Source organism: Oreochromis aureus, linkage group 3 (genome assembly GCF_013358895.1).
Source record: "Oreochromis aureus strain Israel breed Guangdong linkage group 3, ZZ_aureus, whole genome shotgun sequence".
Classification (NCBI taxonomy): domain Eukaryota; kingdom Metazoa; phylum Chordata; class Actinopteri; order Cichliformes; family Cichlidae; genus Oreochromis; species Oreochromis aureus.
This window is the reverse complement of record NC_052944.1, coordinates 22,200,419-22,218,382: the sequence shown is the minus strand read 5'-3', so window position 1 is coordinate 22,218,382 and position 17,964 is coordinate 22,200,419. Positions and strand designations below refer to the sequence as shown.

The window sequence follows — 17,964 nt, the reverse complement described above, 5'->3', positions numbered from 1 at the left end:
AGAGAAGATGCAGGCAGTGGCGCAGTCCACTGTTCCACAGTCCCACGTCAAATCTGACTGTATTAAGTCCTCATAACGGGGATCGATAGAGTCTATAGAGTAGCCCTTCTGAGGACTGCCTCAGCACCACGCAGGGATCTGTAGTGGCTCGCACTCTGTGAAGCTTGCCAGCACATTTGACCTGACCTGCTCCACATCCACACACAAACTTCAACCTATAAAAAGGCACACACACACACGCAGTTAAGCAAGCAAACATTATTACAGGCAGGATATGGGAATTTTGATCCACAGCTGCTGCCCGGAGTGTGGAACGTTACATCAGGGTGTGCAGATCAATAGCAAAGGGCAAAAAAAAGGAGAAGTTCAGCAGACAGACAAACAGCACATGAAGCGTGTGTGTAGACATAATAGAGTTAGACTTTTTTCCGGGGGGGGGGGTCCGTCTACAAAATAAATGGCTGCCAACACAAGACAGCTGTATGTCTGTGTGGGTGTGTGTCACCCACAAGCCAGCACCTTCACCCACACCACAGGTATGGTTATGCAGTGCAGGCAGTGAGTCAGAGAGGATGCACGCCCATGCATGCACACACAAACCTACCTCATGTATGCGCACATCCTCTCAGCCAGCCCACTTTGAACAAAGTCCAAATCATCGTCCAAACCCTTCCTGGTTTCACGGAGAAAATACCCGCAAACTTTTACCACGTTTTAACCAGCCTCTGCTGTCACCAGCGGTGTGTTTCTTTTTGTTTTTTCAGTAGAAGAAGATAAATCACTAGCATGATGTAACACTCAGCTGTCCGTATTAAGAGCTGGGCTTTCACCGGAGGCTCGCACGTGCGACTACGTGCTCGTTTTTTGCGTGTCGACACTTTCAGGACTTTTTCGGACACACACACAAAGTGCGTTACACACCACTACGACACATCGCAACACACGGCAGGTCAGGTCTGAGCGAGGCTGCTTCAGGTCGCCTTCTCGTTACACGCAGTGCAACACATATAAATCTGTACTCATACTTCCTGTGGGGGCGCATTAAAAATTAAAACGGACTTTATTTATTTATTTACTTATTATTTATTTTCAGTTCGGTTCCCACGTTTTGGGGTTTTTATTTTATTTTCTAACCGTAAACGCAACACTACACTAACCGCTCTGTTTTACAAAGGGGAGGAAAGCTGCTCACCTTAGCGCACCGGCTGCGTCCGCTTTCTCTCATATTAGCGCCTCTCTGAGTCTCTGTTGACTCCTTTTCTTTTTCTTTTCTTTTTCTTTCTTTCTTGGTTTTACACACTCGACTGTTTCCGACTGTTGAGCGCAACTCCACGCCCATTTCAGGAGTTCAGTACCAACAAGCAGTGACCTTCCCTCCGCTCAGACCGCTCGTAAAACTGAACACCGCAGGCTCCGATCGTGTTAATGATCGGCTGGCTGCTCTCTGCTTATTATTAAACTCTCACCGAGTTTTTCATTTTTCTTTTTTTTTAAGAAGTTGAAACTGAGACACATAAAAAAATAAAATAAATAGGAAGAATATATGGATAACAAAGTGGAGGCACTGTTGTATTTGTTGGGAAGACTTGCATGTCCCGGCTTGATACCGGAGCCCCGGGATATGCATTCAACACAGGCAGGAATGCAAGCTGGCTGCCAACACGTTCACTTAAAACAGCATCGATGATAAAAAATAATAATAATAACGAAGCTCCGGCTTATTTTCATTCAAGTATAAAAGCTACAAGAAAACATAATTAATGATGGCGTTTAGAAAATCCCTTATAAGATAAAGTTACAAAAATAACTAAATATATTTACTTTCACTTTGTTTGGGTTTTTTGTTGTTTTGTTGTTGTTGTTGTTTTTTTTTTTTTACAATTTTAAGATTTTGTGTGCTGTGTAAATATAGTATAAATATTTTGTCATGGCGGTTTTTAATTTTTGTTAACTAAATATATAAAGGTCACATAACCCTTGACCCTAACAAAAAAACATGGGCGTATGACAATTTATATCATTTAATCTTTTTATTAACTTTTTATAATTAAAAAAAAAAGCTCGTCCCCACGCTAATTTAGAATTATAAAGCTTTTATTTAATTTTCTGAAAAAATTCTAATTTTCGTTTTCATGTTTTCCTTTGTTTTTTCATAAATTCTGGGCTTTTTATTTATTTATTTAAAGTAATAAAGATCTTAATAGGAGGGAAATGTGTGCAGTGTGTGGCATCGGCCACATGATGGCGACACAGTGCTACAGTACTGCGGCCTGCCAATGAGGACGCCTCATCCGGCAACAGGTAAGGCACAGCTCTAAACAGCACGATGAATAATAGTCATTTATTATTAGTAACATCTATTATAGAGTGACGTGAAAATCAAAATTTAAACATGCTAATTCCATTAAATGCTTTCACGTTGCCACCACCTTCCAAAGACTTGGATGTTAGGTTAAGAGGTGATTCCTGTCCAGGATGTATCCCGTGATTTCTTTTGTGAGATTGGGACTGAATGCATGCTGAGTGCAATGGCATTGAACATTATAGCCGTACAAGACCAAAGCACTTTGATAGGACTCGTTTATTTAATGTTAACATGATTAGACTTGAAACAGCACTGAATGCCAATCCATTCTTACAGTGATGCTGGGTATTCTTTTAATTCCAAATAAGGATCAAGAAACTTGTTTTAATACTGAAGTCAAAGGGCTTGGACTGTAACATCGTAAGTTCCACACAGGAAACCCACAAAATGACACTGGTTGTGTTTGCCTCCGCCTTTTTCTCCTATAAATAGTTTAGGTGCTGCCCAACATGCCTTTGTAGCAATGCTTATGGCGTTAGGAAAACAAATGATTTATGAATGTGAATGCATTCAAACCAACAGGGGAGAACTCCAGTAACTTCCTGCTGTGCTTTTGAATGATTCCCGGCTTCGTGTGACGTTTTTTTAACTGGCCGGATATGCAAGCATTGAAATGAGTGACAGGAGACCGTCAGATGTGCGATGCACAGAGCTCTCTGCCTTCCTGTGAATCTCCTCTTTTGTCTCTCCCTTCCACGCCTCCAGGGGTCGCCTTGGCAACATGTTTTACTGCTGGCAGCCAGAAAAATGCAGCCTTGGCGCCTGTAAACTGGGATAGCCGGACACAGTAACTCTCACTGCCAAGGACACAGCAACCCAGCAGGACTTCGAACATAAAAGGAGGTACACAAGAACTGAAATCCTCTTTTAATCAGTATTTGATGCTTATCAGCTGAATTGTGTAAAAGCAGGGAAAAGAGTTTGCCAAATGCAAGATGGACTGAAAAAGAAAAAGGCCAGAAGAAAAGCCTGAGCAGATACTTCTGACTCTCAGCTTTTTTGCATTTTGCAGGCCAGCGTGGATACGAATCTGCATGCGAATAAACTCATGGAAGGACAAAAGCCTCCTGACTGCACAAGCGAGGACAGACTCCTCATCGCGTTGGCTGAAACTGTTCAGAAGCTTGAAGGTGTCCGATGCTGCGGAGATCATCACGATGCAGCAGCGGGTGGGAGGATGGACGAAGGAGAAGATGAGAGGGAGGATGAAAGAAGACGAAGGAGTAAAGAGCAGCAGGAGAGAGACTGCAAAAAGAGAGCTCTGGGAGTGCTGAGGGAAGTCAGTGTTTTTCATTCATGCAGACTCAGAGCATGGAAACAAGCCCTCAGACAATGTTCCTCCACGCTCAGCAGCTCTCCACCAGGGGGTGGAGCTCAGCAGCATCCAGCTACGACAGGCAGAGGTGGCAAAAGTACATACGTTCTTTACTGAAGTAGAAGTACAGATACCTGTATTTAAAAATACTCTAGTAAAAGTTGAAGTACTGATTCAACATTGTTACTCAAGTAAAAGTAAAAAACTACAGCCTGAGAAATATACTCAAAGTAAGAAAGTAAAAAGTAGCTCATTGGAGGACGTGTCTACTAACCTTTCTTGTACAGAGGCAACTAAACCTTGTACTATATTAATATAACAATAACACAATATTAGTGTACAAGAATACAAATAATATCTCAATGTGTAGTTTTAATGAATGTACTCAGCTTGAATCTGTTATCTAGCACACAAGCAGTGACGGAAAATTTAAATAATTAACTATTTTCTGTTGCTGACATTGTAGAGAGAGACTTTGCCTCCATTGCTAAACAGTACACTGAGAACAGTCAGGGTGAAAGTGCAATTTAGCAGGTGGAGGAGCACTACGATCCTTGTAGTGGATCAGCATAGGGAAAAGAATCACAACTCACAATCTCTAATACGAGCGTCAGTAGATTTTCTTAGTGTACTTTTCTTAGTGCGATCAGCTGACCTGCTGCTTGCTTCCCAGCTGTCCCATATCACCGATACTATACTGTCTATACTTTATATACAGTTGGTATAAAGTTGGAATTCAGTGAATGAATCTAAGCATCATCTGCTAAATGCAAATTCATCTCTGCAACACTTGATGTAACCTAAATCTGACTACGACCATCATTTATCAAAACACATCATATACAGATTCAATTCAAATTATGACATCATACATCAGGAGTTTATCAAACACCACTGAACTGTCCTTACCTTTAAATCTACTCTCTCTTCTTCTTCTCCTGTCCTGTCTTTTGGATCTTCCTCCATCTCTGTGAAGTTAGCTCTCACTCTTTTATTTCCCTGTGAAGTACAGCAGCTGGAGCTTTAGCTCACAGACGTACTGTACGACAAACATGCACACATGTTTCCTGATGTTTGTTGAGCTGATAGAAAAACTGTATTTGACCTGCCACTTAAAATAGCACTCTCTGCATGCTTCCTCCTTTTCTGTAGCGCTAGCTAGATGCTGAAGTACCACAACCACAACTAACAGATACTTTCAGTCCTTCCCGCCCACTTTAACCCCTGAAATAAACACTATAGATCAACTTATAGATAAACCAAAAGTAATGAGTCTGCTTTGAAAGTGTAAGAGGAGAAAGTGCAGACATTTGTCTAAACATGTAGGGAGTAAAAGTACAGATACCTGAAAATAAAAAAAAGTTACTTCTTCATCTCTGACAACAAAATAAACTTAAAATAGAAAATGAAATAAAAAAAAATTAAATTGTTGAATTCTCAGAGTACAATTATTTATTTTCATTTATTAAATTTCACTCTCAAAGTTGTACACCTCCACCCTCATATCCCCCTCAAGTTCTCCAGGCTCTGTGAAGGTTCTTTCAAAGAGTTTATTTGGACACTGGGTCCTTTTTTTATATACTGTTTTTCAGTCCAGTCCTTGTACCTGACCATTTTCAGAGGAAAGAACAAACCTATGAACCATTAAAGTAAAGATAGCACCTACTGCCAGATGAACCAGCGTTGTGTCTACACATAACAGAAAACCTGTCAATCTTTAGGCACTTTGTTACTAGTAGATTGTTGCAGCATCACATAATTTGATTTAAAAAGTCCCATCAGATTTTTATCCACCATGTAATACAATCTGGAAAGCATCTGATTGGCAGCAGGTTCATTTTTCAGCATGACAATGATCCCAAACACACTGCCAATGCTGAAAAAATATACCTGGATAGAAAAACACACAGTGGAGCATTATCAGTCATGGACTGGCCTCCTCAGAGCCCGGACATCAACATTATTGAAGCAGTGTGGGATCATCTTAACAGAGAAAAAAAGGTAGAAACATCCAAAGAAGAGCTTTGAATGTCCTTAAAGAAGTCTGGAGAACTATTCCTGAAGACTACTTAATGAAATGACAAGAAAGCTTGCATACTTTCTCATGTCAGCTGTCCTGAAGGAAATCAGTGATGGGTGTGCAAATGTAAAAAAGTGCAACTAATTTAAAAACTCAAGTAAAAGTTTAATTTCTTTTTCAGAGGATACAGAATGCAGGCCCTGTTCGAGCTCCATCAGCGACATTTTCCTGAGTGTTGGAGAGGACATAGAGAAGATAATCGACAAAATAAGCTCCATCATTATCAAGCTGGATGCAGCGATTCACCAGTTATCTGTAGATAAGGCCTCCATCGAGGGTGAAGCACGTCAAGAATCCAGAGACACAGACACTTTAGTGCAACCTGAAGACGTTAAGAATCACCTAAACTCCCCTGATCGACTCGAGTCTGACTCAGGTCACGAACGGGTGATTGAGGACGGAGCTCATCGAAGGCTTACAGAGGCATCGGCAGACACTGAACAAACACTGGACTCAAATTTCAGCGGTTCTTACTGTGACAACGGGGCAGAGTCACATGTCAAAGCTCAAGCAAAAGACGTTCTGGAGGAATCCGTTCACTCTGAGACTGAGTTACTGGAGGAGACTGAAAAGGAAGATGTGAGCGCAAAGAGAAAAAGAAAATGGATTACCGTAGGGTAAGCTGACTAAATCATCGCAGCTCACCGTACTTAACCTCTTAACACATAAGGTCTTGGTTCCCTTTAGGTCTTCTAAGGTATTTATGTTTAACCCACACTTCCTGTCAGTGTAATATGCAACATCTTGCATGTTTGTGGTCTCTTGCTTAAAGCTCTATGATGTTTGCATTCAGTTTTGTGTTTTTTTGATGAGGCTATTCAAGCGTAATGAAATCGAAAGTTCTTCTGCGTCAGTTTACACACGTTTCATGCACAGTGTGAGGTAGCACGTCATTTTCCATTTGTTGGAAACAAAGAAAGTAGTTAATACTTTCTCCCACTTGCTGACGACATACTGACAACATCAGTAAACCGCACGTCAAAAAAAAAGGAAAAAAAAGATGTTGAGCATTTTGTCCTGTGCCCTCTGTTGGGATGGCTTGCGAGTCTGGACATGATTTCCTTCCCCTCATTTCTCCTGCTCACTGATACGGGACAAACTCTCTGCAGTGCTTTATCACAAGTCGCACACATTTTTGACCTCCTGGCCTCCACACAGCCAGCTGTTTCGCACAGTTCACTGTCAGGCCACTGCACACATACATCTAAAAGCCAAACAAATCAAGAACATTAAGATCCGAGGGAGAGGCTAAGTCTGGAAAGAGCTGATATGGAAAGTGCATGCTCCGGCATTTCAGCAAGTCTTAATATGTTTGCACTTAAAAAAAAAATCAAGATAATAATGTTTCTACTTAAAAGCATTAAGAGCAAATGCAAGCATGCAAAAAAAAAAAAAGAAAAGGAAGAAACAAACAGTCAAACTTTATTTAAATCATGAGTCGTTTTTCTAAAGATATGCATTTATGTGTTTTTAAAAACATCATTTAGGCTCACTGGTCAGCTGGAGGGCAGCCATTCTGATGTACCAGACGCATGCTTTATCAGAGCGCCGGCAGGTGCAGCTAAAGTCCTGAGGTGTGAGGTTGCTGACGCCCTGAGCTGCCTGATGGTGACTGGCTCAGAGGAGTTGCTTAGCAGAGTGATCCGGGTGAAAGTTGAACATGGAGCAGCCTTTAATTTTCCCGTTACTGTGGTTGTGCCTTTCCAAGCACGCCATCGCAGCAGCTACAGAGATGTCGCTGTGAAGATAATAGATGAGGACAAGAGGGTCAGCTACATCGCTCCCATAGCAACAGAGGGCGTGTATGGAGGACAAAGGGTAAGGTTTTCCCTTACTTACAAATATTTGTTCAAATATTGATCAAATAACATAATTTTCTCCTACGTAATGCTTATTTTATGTTATTTTACTTTATTTTATGGAAGCTTAATATAAGCTTACGCTGTATATTGAACCTTTTTCTTAAAAAAATTCCAGAATAACATTAGTTGGAAAAAAAGTCTTCTATAAAGTGTTCATGGATGCATGTATATAAAGAACTAAACTATGGAACAATGAAAAACAGAAGAGGCTCTAACACAGAGCCTTGTGGTACACCGCTATTTTGGGGACATTTTAACCCACATCCAAACTGTTACATTTTAGTTAAATAAACATAATTTCTCAAATCAGCCTTTAGCTACAACAGTCCTAAAAATACTTAAGTGATCTTGCACTGAAAAAATGGTTTCTGAAATAAAACAGTATTCCCAGTGTTTCTGCATATCTTTGGTTAAGAACAAATACAAGTACATGAGTTAAAATAGCAAACTGAATTCGTGTTGTTTAAAGAACATGTCAGCACAGCTTAGGTTTCCAAAGTTGTATCTGAATAAACCACAAGAACTCTTGTACAGATGTTTGTTTTTAAAGCACAGCAAGACATTTGGAGACAACCAAACACATCATATCTGCATAAACACCTCATACCATCGGTGGAACACGGTGGTGGAGGGGTGATGACTTAGGTTTGTTTTGCAGCCGCAGGACCTCGACAACATGCACGTATTGAGTAAAGCATGAACCCCTCTGTATACCAAAGTACTCTAGAGTCAAATCTAAGGCTGTCTGTCTGACAGCTGAAGCTTGGCTGAAACTGGGTCGTGCAACAGGACAGCGATGCCAAGCAAAGCAGCAAATCTACAACAGAATGGCTGAAAAAGAAAAGAATAAAGCTGCTGCAATGACCTAGTTAAAGACCAGATCTCAACCTGACTTAAATGCTGTGGTGAGAGCTGTACACAAATAAACCTGCCCACAAACCACAACGAACTGAAGCGAGGTTAGAAAGAAGAGTAGGCGAAAATTGCTCCACAGCGATGTGAGAGACTAATACATACAGAAGTTAGTTCTGCTAAATGTGGTACTCTAAGCTATTGAAACATTCGGTGTACTTACTGTAGATTTTCATGCACTGTTTCCTATATTTGGCTTAATATAGAAATAATGTCATTATAGAAATAATGACATGGTATAATAAGTCATGCTTTTGTTTATCTGTGGTTATAATTACATCATTTTAGGACTTGCCAAGTTTTTGTTGTATTATAACTCAATGTGTAAAATCTTTGAAATGAAAGAGGGTGGCTGTATCTTACATGAGTGCAACAAAGTAACAATTGTAACTCCTGTAATTGTACTTATTCTTAACCTAAAACACATAGAAACACTGAGAATAGTGTTTTCTTTCAAAAACGTGCTCATTGGTGAAAGATTGTTCAAATGATTTGCCCGTAACAAATTTAAACCATGGTTTCTTTCTGTCTTTGTCAGGGCTCATTTGCAGAGGTGAAGGTGTACTCGGTGGGTCTTTTTGCAGTGGTTTCCTGTTTAAAACAAGAAAACTACACCATTCCCAGGAAGGGGTTGTCACTAAAACTCCCCATGGACCCTCGAGTTTGTCTGAACTATCTCCCAGGATCCTTTACTGCACCTGTAATAGCGCAAACCACGGTATGACAATACCCTGGTCATTACCCCTTTTTTCTCCTACTTTACTTTCAGTAGAAGTAAAGAAAGAGTTGCAGAAGTGAGGTCTGGTTGGCATTGAGAGGTAGGAAGAGCTTCTTGGGACGAAGCCTTTGAAATGATTCCAAAACTCAGATGAAAATAGAGAGGAGAAATGATGAAGTAACAGAAAGCTTGCTTCTGATTTGCAGACGTAAGGTTTCACAGATGCTTGCTGTGAGGCACAAACAGCTGTGGCCGATTTCTCAATTGACTCCTGAGACCAAACACTGGTGTATGAGCTTCACTGCAGCAGTTTGTTCCTTGATCTTACGTCAAATCCGCCACCTCCCTCTCTGTACAGCTCTCTTTTGATAGAACAACAGAAAAAAAAATAGACAAATTCTCATATCAAACAGCTTTTGTCTAAACTGCTGCCTAAATCACGCAGAACAGCTGTTTCCTTGTTTGCTTCAGATCCAGCCGCTAGACACCGTGCTCCTGGCTTCTGTCAAGTCCAGAAATTACGCCTATCATTCGGTGGTGTCTACCAGCCCGCTGCTCTACCTCACCCACCCGACCTCGAGGCCCCTGAGAAGACCCCTCACGGTCACACTTCCATGTCCCCCAAATCCTGCAAAAAAGAAAGCAACAAGGGGACAAACGGAGAAGCAACAAGACCAACAAAGTCAACCTGTCAGGGATTCTCCCCCATGGGATCTGAGGTGACACAGATGTCCTTGAACTAAAACATATTATATATGTGTCACAGCATCATATAAATAGGGATCTTAAAAGGTTTTGTTTCTATGTCAGATTCATCGACACCTCTGTGAAATCCAAGGAAATGTCCAATGAGTCGCTGGTTGTTCTGGGCTCAAGGGACAAACAGTGGTGTGTCATGGATAAAGTCACCGTCAGGAGCCCGCAGAAGGGACTGGTGTCCTTTGACCTGATGGAGAACTTTGACAGGTTTGTACCACCATGTTTTCTCCTCTTACAATAATGACACCTGCGAATGGAAATAGGCAGTTTAACTTTATTTAAATAGACAACAAAGTTGATTGTGGTGCAGGACAGCAAGGAAGTAAATAAAATACATGAAAACACGTCCGCCATCGACTATATATAAAACAGATAGATGCACCTTCTGGGACTGGAAAATGAAGCCAATGAGTAAGTGTCTTAACCCTGAACTGGCTTTAATGGGCACCAAGGCATGACACCTCTGACTGCATAAAGGCTTCCAGTCCTATTGAGGTCTGTGAGCTTCTTGTCTGTACCCATGTACACATTTTCCTGTTGAGTTTATGAGATCAGCCACTTGTTTTGAATAAAACGTGAATTTTGTTGTGTTTGAGTTATTCAGTGTCAGAAAGGAGGATTATCTAGAATAGGCTCATTGGCTGATGATTTGTGATTGGCAAGTCAGTAGCCAATGAGTGTGCAGTTTCAGTAGTGGTGACATCAACCATTGTCCATCTTCTGTATACAGTCTACAATGCACACAGGTAGATACACGTTTAATATATATACATATTTTTTAAAGCCGGTAGGGAGGTGTTTGAGTTGTTGTTGAAAACAAAAAATGATAAATGGGATCTGCAGAGTGAGCAGTGATTATTATTTGATATGAAGCAGAGAGGAGACAGTGTGCTAGGTAATTAATAGAAATGCACTTTAAGCTCTGAAGCCAGCTGTGTGGAGGTAAAACCAAATGTAAGATGGTTTCGGTCATGTTGGAGGGATAAGCAACGATTTGAGGTTGCACGAGCAAGTTTGAGCCTATTCGTTAAGAGTTCCGGTAGATTAGCATCTCTGTGACAGCGGCTGACTCAGCTGATGTGTTGTCGTACTCTCCAGCCGAACCACATCACTGCACAAAGAGCAATGTGAGGCATGAGCATCCAAAGCAGAGCCACGGACAGAGCAGATACCCACAGAGCGAAACTTGTCGGGGGGGGCGCTCATTTGCAGCATCGTTTCTTTCAAAGCCAAGGCCGATTTGTCCTGTTTGTCCATCCAGCAAAATACAAACCTGAAAAATAAAATACTGTGTTCAAAAGCAGGCTCCTAACAGCATTCTCCAAGATTTCAAGCAAACGGTGATCATTTCTTACTATATCTCCCCTTGCATGTGCCTTTCTGCCAAACTCAATAAGCCACTGTAGTCTATTCGAAGGCCTGAATGTTTTCAGCCTGATGTCGTCGGCTCTAATGTGCAGTTTCAGAATTCGCTGGCGCTTCGAACAACACAGGAAGATGTAATAAATCCTGCACCTAAACGCAGAAGGGCAAACGTTCACACGCTAGAGCTACCTGAAGTGAAACTTTTCGTATTAGTCAAAAGCGTGGACAAGTCCAAACGTGGGAAATTAAACTGTGAACAGAACAAATGACATTTGAAAATGACTGCAAAAAGAAACAAGGCAGTGCCGTCTTTAAGGAAATCTAACACATAAAACATGTCGTTTTGTACCTTTTTTCTGAGATCCAGTTGGCAGGCTTTGACTCCAGGTTTGTTGGATTATCAGGGGAACCGAGATCTCCCTGTAAAACCTTAAAATAGTAAATTTCTCTCAGTCTTGTCACGTCAAGGAGACTGTTGAGACTGGAAACATGTGGAAGTCTATTAAAAAAAACATATAAATTTGTCCCATTTATGTATATGTAAGCAGCACAAAGTGAGGAACAGTTTTCCCGAACCCCTCAGTGAAGTGCAGATGTTTCAGTTTTTGTTTTACCGCAGACTTAACCTGCAAGATATGAAGGAGCGCATAATTAGAATAGAGTAAAAATCTATTTGATTTGGCAGTACATTTAACTAAAAATAGGATCAGTGGTGTTTAAAGCTCTCTTGGACTCTACTAGAGTAGCTATGCATGCAGATTCTTATTAGAAAAGGATGTAAAGGGCTTTCTTACAGCATGTTTTTGTCACCTGTTGCCCACGAGGTTGATGAGAGTGTGTGACAGGCTCAGCAGGTTATCGGGGTTATGAGCTTTCCTCACAGCCAGGTCAACAGTGGCTGTAATCAGAAGCCCCCCAACCATGTAGATGGCGTAGAAAACAGTCCCCCTGACCACACAGTGACAGTAAGAGACACAGGATCAAGGAACAGGACTCTACTTGGACAAAGCCCTCTAAAACTCATAAATCCTTACTTGTGAACTTGGTGTTACTTGGTGGAAACATGATGAGGTTCAAATTGTGCAGCCGTGCAGGAAAAACTTTGCAGCTGTGGGACCCCTGCAGCAGAAATACATTTTCAATACATAATGGCATTTTTGTGCAGCACACAGCACATTCAGAGATGCCCTTCTGCACACCTTGGTTGTAATGGGTGGTTATTCGATGTTACTGTTGCCTTATTGTCGACTCAAAGCAGTCTTGTCATTGTCCGCTGACCTCTGTCATCAACAAGGCTTTTTCTCCCACATTTTTGGTCTTTTTTAACAACTCAGATGTTTCTTTAATTCGCTTTACTTACACGGCAGCGAACGTAAGCAACAATCCTCGAGTTAATTTGGTTCAGTGAGGTTAGGTTGCACCAACTTCCAGAGCGATTAACGTTTCCTCTGCTTCAAACAGGAGAAAACAAATTATTTCCTCACTCACCGCTTCATGTATTCTCAACATCACGTCCATGTCTTCAGTCCCAGCATTAAAAAAAATACAAATACAAGAGAAATGCTACACTACGCTACAACAAACCAGACTTACAGAAAGCTTTTACTTTACATAAGGGGCTTAAAGCAAGGCCGCATGGATAAGGGGGGGTGGGTGCAGCTACATGCTTTAGATTCCAGGCTTTAACATGTCAGAGCATACGCACATGAACAGCATGGCAAGACTAAAGTGTTAAGAAACCCCTAAAGACATTATAAAGAAGGAGAAAATTAAGTCTTACTCTAGTCACCTGTTTAAAAGAATAGGCCCAGCTGTGATAACGTTGGATTCTCTTTTCCATCCTGAGTTATAATTCTCTTCTTTCTTATCTAAAGCAGCTTCTTCAGGGGAGAAAAAAATGTGTGCAGTAGGTTTTCATGAATTCTCCATTCTGTCTTAAGTCTATTACATCTGTACTCCCGCCTGCGATAAAAGAGTCTTTTCCCTATTCGGCGGCAATCTAATCTTTCCCCAGAGCTAGACTTCTTAACGTGTCCTCCGTCTGCTTCTCCGCTCAGACTGCTCGTGCTTCGTCTCCTCTCCTCGCTGCGCCCTTGTCACCTCACCTGCCTGGCTGAGGAGCTGGAGGAGTCGGTCTGCTGTCACGCCGTCACTGTCGTCCTCCTGCGAAGCCGAGACGAGCCTCGCGCCCTCCTGGTGGCCGTTGTGCCCAGCAGAGACCTCAGCTGGGAGCTGCACAGGCTGCGAGCTCAGGGCTACAGCGACCTGGTGGAGACCTCGTCGGAGATCTCGATGCGTGAGGCAGATCAGCTTCTCCTGCGTTTCACCGGCAACATCACCTGCACAGGTAAAGTGTGAAGCTGGCTCACTGGCTTCTCCTACAGAAGCTTCAAATGATCATAACCTGACCAAAAAAAACCCCAAAACACAAGAGAATCTTCATCTTTTTATACATTTATGCTTCTCAAAGGTCTAATGTTGGCTTTTCATCAAGGATTGGGTCATCATTTATCTAATTCAGTGGTTTCTATCAGTGAATCTGAGAAAATGATCATAGTGAACACTGTAAACATCATACATGCTTAATATGTTCTGGTTTTTTTGTTTATTTGTTATAATCTATAAATAATCCTGATGTTCAACTTTTAGCTCCGTGAGCCTCAAACACAGCTGCTCGCTCTTGTGTTGTCGCCGTCTAGTCATTGTCCTTATTAAAAGAGGCCTGTTTACTTTGGCTGGACGCGCGTGACACTGAAAAATGCCTCCATTTAAAAGTGCAAATCCTTGTACGCTATTATTATTGTTGGGTTAGCTGGAGCACTGCACATCTAGTGCCGTAAAAAAGAAAGATATACTGGGAAATGTGAAACAGTTGCTGCAGCACCAGGTCTAAACCGGTTTAGCCTCCATCCCCTGGTCACCACATAAGACAGTAACCACATAATAAAGTGGATGAATGATATGTTTGTACAGCCAGCCGGCTGAATGCTTCAACAGTACAATACTCTAATGTTTCCTCTTTTGTTTCCCACGGTACACTACAGCAGACAGTATAAAAGATGGGCATACTGCCTGTTTAGAAGCCTCCAGATGAGTGTTTACGCCATCGCCGTCTTGGTGTGTTGAAACTGGACGAGACAGATGGATCACTCGATGTTAAACATATGTTTACTTACTGGCTTTAAAACATTTTAAAAATCTATAGTTAAAATCTATATATATAGTAGACTGTATACAAAAGATGGCCTTGCGGTGTGTATTTGATATTTTGAAACTGGATGAGACAAGCAAAAGGTGGATCTTATCAACGCTACGTGCTCATACTGTAGAATCTTGTAAATGTCAGTCATGAGATAGGCCCACCCCAAAGTATACCCTGCTCCGTCCTAGCTTTTAACTTTCCCATGATGCATTGAGTATTTCTTTTTAAGTCATTTTCTCACTAACTCTGCATTGAATCATCACTTGTTATTAATCTCTGTCTCTCTTCCACAGCATGTCCTTCATCCTGTTTTCCTTCTCTCACCCCAACCAGTCGCAGCAGATGGCCCCGCCCCTCCCTGAGCCTGGTTCTGCCGGAGGTTTCTTCCTGTTAAAAGGGAGTTTTTCCTTCCCACTCTCGCCAAAGTGCTTGCTCATAGGGGGTCATATGATTGTTGGGTTTCTGTCTGTATGTATTATTGTAGGGTCTACTTTACAATATAAAGTGCCTTGAGGCAACTGTTGTTGTGATTTGGTGCTGTATAAATAAATTTGAATTAAATTGAATAAAATTGAATATTTAAATCTACTTTCGGCTGCTGTCATGCTACGAGGGGGTCGCCACAGCGGGTAGATCTCCATGTTTGATTTGGCAGGTTTATGGCAGACGCCCTTCTTGACACAACCCCAAAGGAAAATTTTGGTTCACTTTATAAAATTAAAATCATGTTCTGTTCGATAACACCTGAAACTAGTTACTGAGGCCATAGTTTCATTAAAGTGTTTAATAAGGTCATAGTGAAAGGCCATTTTCCCATAAACTTTCCCCATTTTAACCAAAATTTGCAAAATGGAATCATTGTTATGAAGTATCACGTAAAATAACCTGACTGAAGGCAAGTCCGAGGGTTGTTTTCCCATAGACTTCTACAGCACTGAGAATCCTTTTGAAAGCAGGAGCAGCAGTTTAATGAACTTCACTTTTAAGAACATCTTTTACACTGTCTTTATACACCACAGCCCTAACTTGCTCCATGGCTTTGCTTGATAAAACTGTCTTTCTTCTGGCTAATGTTGGCTAGCATTAGCTTACCTACTAACACAAATCAGTTGCTACCTAACATAGCAAATAGTGAGGGACCAAGCTAAGGTAACGCTGTTGCTTTTAAAATATCATCTGAACCCATCTGAACTCAGATTTAGTTTCTATTTTTATGTGAGGTTTGTTTTGAAGTCCGAGTTGCACTGGGAGCTCATTTGTTGGCTGCTTGGTCCTTTCCTAAGCTAGCCTGAGTTGGAGTTGCTTGTTATATAGATGTGTCAGGGAACAAAGGAGAGGCACGGAGGAAAACCAAGTGCTTTACAAAATCACTTCAGAGGCTGTAAAGGTCCAACAAGTTTGCAAACTGGCAGTAAACAAGTTTAATACAGGAAAAATGTTACAAACATAACCTAGAAAATTCAGTTAGCATCAAATTCAGTTAGAAAAGCACTTTCATATAATTGCATCATGCCTCTTTTTAAATGTGTGCATATTTATTTTTCTGCAGCCGCTGCTCAAACCAACAAAAATGAAGCCACGCATGAGCACATCACCTTCCACAGCCAGAGGAAGAATCACCTCTTAGTGCATCTGACTGAGGTGGACCCATTTGGAAACTACAGCTCTCCTCACTACAAGGGCACAGCCATATTTTATAAGGTCACCAGAGGTCAGCTGGAGTGGCGGGATGACAAAGCTGTCCTGAAGGACACAAAGCTTCTGGGAGATCCCGTCTGTAAGCTGTCTCTGACTTTACCCAAGGTAAAGGTCTGACTTCACCCGCTCCCCCCCAAAAAAGTTAAACATTATGCTTCATGTAAAAGACTTAAATAAAAGAATGTTACTGTTTTATGTCATTTTAGAAAGTGAGAAACCTTACTCGGCCCATTACAGCCCAGGTGAAGTTATGTGAGGACACAGGTGGGTGAAATTCTGCCCTCTTGTTCCACGATCCATTCATTGTCTCTTTGCCACACTCTTTAATGCTGTCTCAGCTCCAGATACTAAAAAAATGCATCATTTATCCATCACCTGCACATCCAACCAGGTTCCCTCTCAGACTCTCTTCTTCTCTGGCTGTCCGAGGAGCTCTCAGAGGAGGAAACGGCCCTGCTGGCGCTTTCCCTGCGACTCTGCCGCAGCACCGCTCAGCTGGTGAGGATCCGAGCCGGGAGCGGCGGCCTCTCTTCCCGTGCCTTCACCATCCTGGCCATGTGGAGGAGAGGGCTGCCCGCCGTCCCGAACCAACCCAAGGCCTCTCTGCTCGCTCGCTACTTGGCCAAGATCGGCAGGCCGGATCTGGCCAGAGAACTGCTGCTGAGGCAGGCTGCAGCTGCCAGGCAGGAGTCACAGAATTAAGGAGGCCCAGAAAGGAGCGCTCACACTGACTTTTAAGTGCCGCTTTTGAGCCAAGCCGCTGGGTTGCAGTGCTGCGTTTGATCCACACGAGGTCAGCATCACACAAGGAGAGTCAGCGCTCTTCTCTGGGCTTGCAACCCCACCTTTTGTTTTGTTTTGGTAGTTTTCTTAGAGATAAAGTCTAACATTGAAAAACTGGGGAGATTTTAAAAAATGAACTGCAGTACAGATGAGCAAATGTTTTAACCCAGCTCTGATATTACTGTTGTGACTCCTTGCAGGGTTCAGACCTCTAAGCTTTGGAGCATTTATACGTATGTTGTTATAACGATTTACAGTCTTACCTCACAATGCAGTTTATAACGCAGTAAAAGCTGCAAAGTTTGAATGCAGACGAGCACAGAGCACATCTGTGGCTACCAGATTATTTTTTTATCAGCTAGACTCGTCGCTGGTTTTCTGTCCGTCTCTGGGTTTTCTCAGTCTTCTTTTTAAACTCTTGGCAGCCCTAATCTGTGACAGAGCCTTCACTTTCTCACTTTATTTGGTAGTTTGTCACCACCGCTGGCAGGGAGGTGATTTAGCGGACCAGTCAGCCGCCTCTCCCCTCTGCGTAAACAAACAACGACACAGAGCTGTGACCTCCTTTCGTCTGCTCCTGACACCGAGTCATCTTTGAGACGTGAGCGAGTCGGATAATGACTGAGTCATAAAAGGTGTTTTCTTTGTTATGAGGATACTAAAATAGATTTCTGTTTGCAGTATGAGCTGGATGAATCCAGGACAGCATTATGAATTTGTGTCCATTGTGAATGTGATATTAAAACAAATCCTCTCATCGTGTGTACTTCCTTAAATTAAGGAATTTGAGGAATTGGGAAAATACAATGACCTGACATCCATTCAGCAGCTTTTCTACTTTACAATTCAGTGGAGTTTCACATTCACGTGGAAGTGACTGCTCCTTAAATCTCACCGCTTGAATG

At 41.9% G+C, this 17,964-nt stretch overlaps 2 protein-coding genes across 4 annotated transcripts in view; one reads left to right on the top strand and one right to left on the bottom strand.

The window, feature by feature from the left end:
* Nucleotides 1-4,825, bottom strand: part of zmp:0000000660 (arf-GAP with Rho-GAP domain, ANK repeat and PH domain-containing protein 2) — a 161,897-nt gene extending 157,072 nt beyond the window's left edge. The window contains exon 1 of one of the 3 annotated variants that reach the window (XM_039609635.1): nt 4,590-4,825. The gene's annotated coding sequence lies outside the window, so the exon portion shown is untranslated. Of the gene's footprint in view, nt 1-604; nt 1,070-1,192; nt 1,405-4,589 lie in introns of those variants that run through there. The other 2 variants (XM_039609634.1, XM_031749355.2) reach the window with 2 other exon arrangements.
* On the top strand, nt 698-17,734 carry dthd1 (death domain containing 1). The gene is made up of 15 exons (XM_039599715.1): nt 698-740; nt 2,187-2,301; nt 3,071-3,208; nt 3,378-3,777; nt 5,882-6,377; nt 7,248-7,578; nt 9,073-9,252; nt 9,724-9,971; nt 10,063-10,218; nt 13,434-13,723; nt 14,872-14,906; nt 15,893-15,959; nt 16,128-16,381; nt 16,483-16,540; nt 16,668-17,734. The coding sequence occupies exons 4-15, from the start codon at nt 3,414-3,416 to the stop codon at nt 16,976-16,978; spliced, it is 2,790 nt and encodes a 929-aa protein (XP_039455649.1). The 5' UTR covers nt 698-740; nt 2,187-2,301; nt 3,071-3,208; nt 3,378-3,413; the 3' UTR covers nt 16,979-17,734.
* Nucleotides 17,735-17,964: the final 230 nt, after the last annotated feature.

Excerpts from the sequence above, each read along its gene's own strand:
- dthd1 (XM_039599715.1), top strand. The coding sequence starts at position 3,414 with ATGGAAGGACAAAAGCCTCCTGACTGCACAAGCGAGGACAGACTCCTC. Across the intron at positions 13,724-14,871 it reads CGGCAACATCACCTGCACAG|CATGTCCTTCATCCTGTTTT; the intron begins GTAAAGTGTGAA and ends TCTCTTCCACAG. Across the intron at positions 15,960-16,127 it reads ACAAAATCACTTCAGAGGCT|CCGCTGCTCAAACCAACAAA; the intron begins GTAAAGGTCCAA and ends ATTTTTCTGCAG.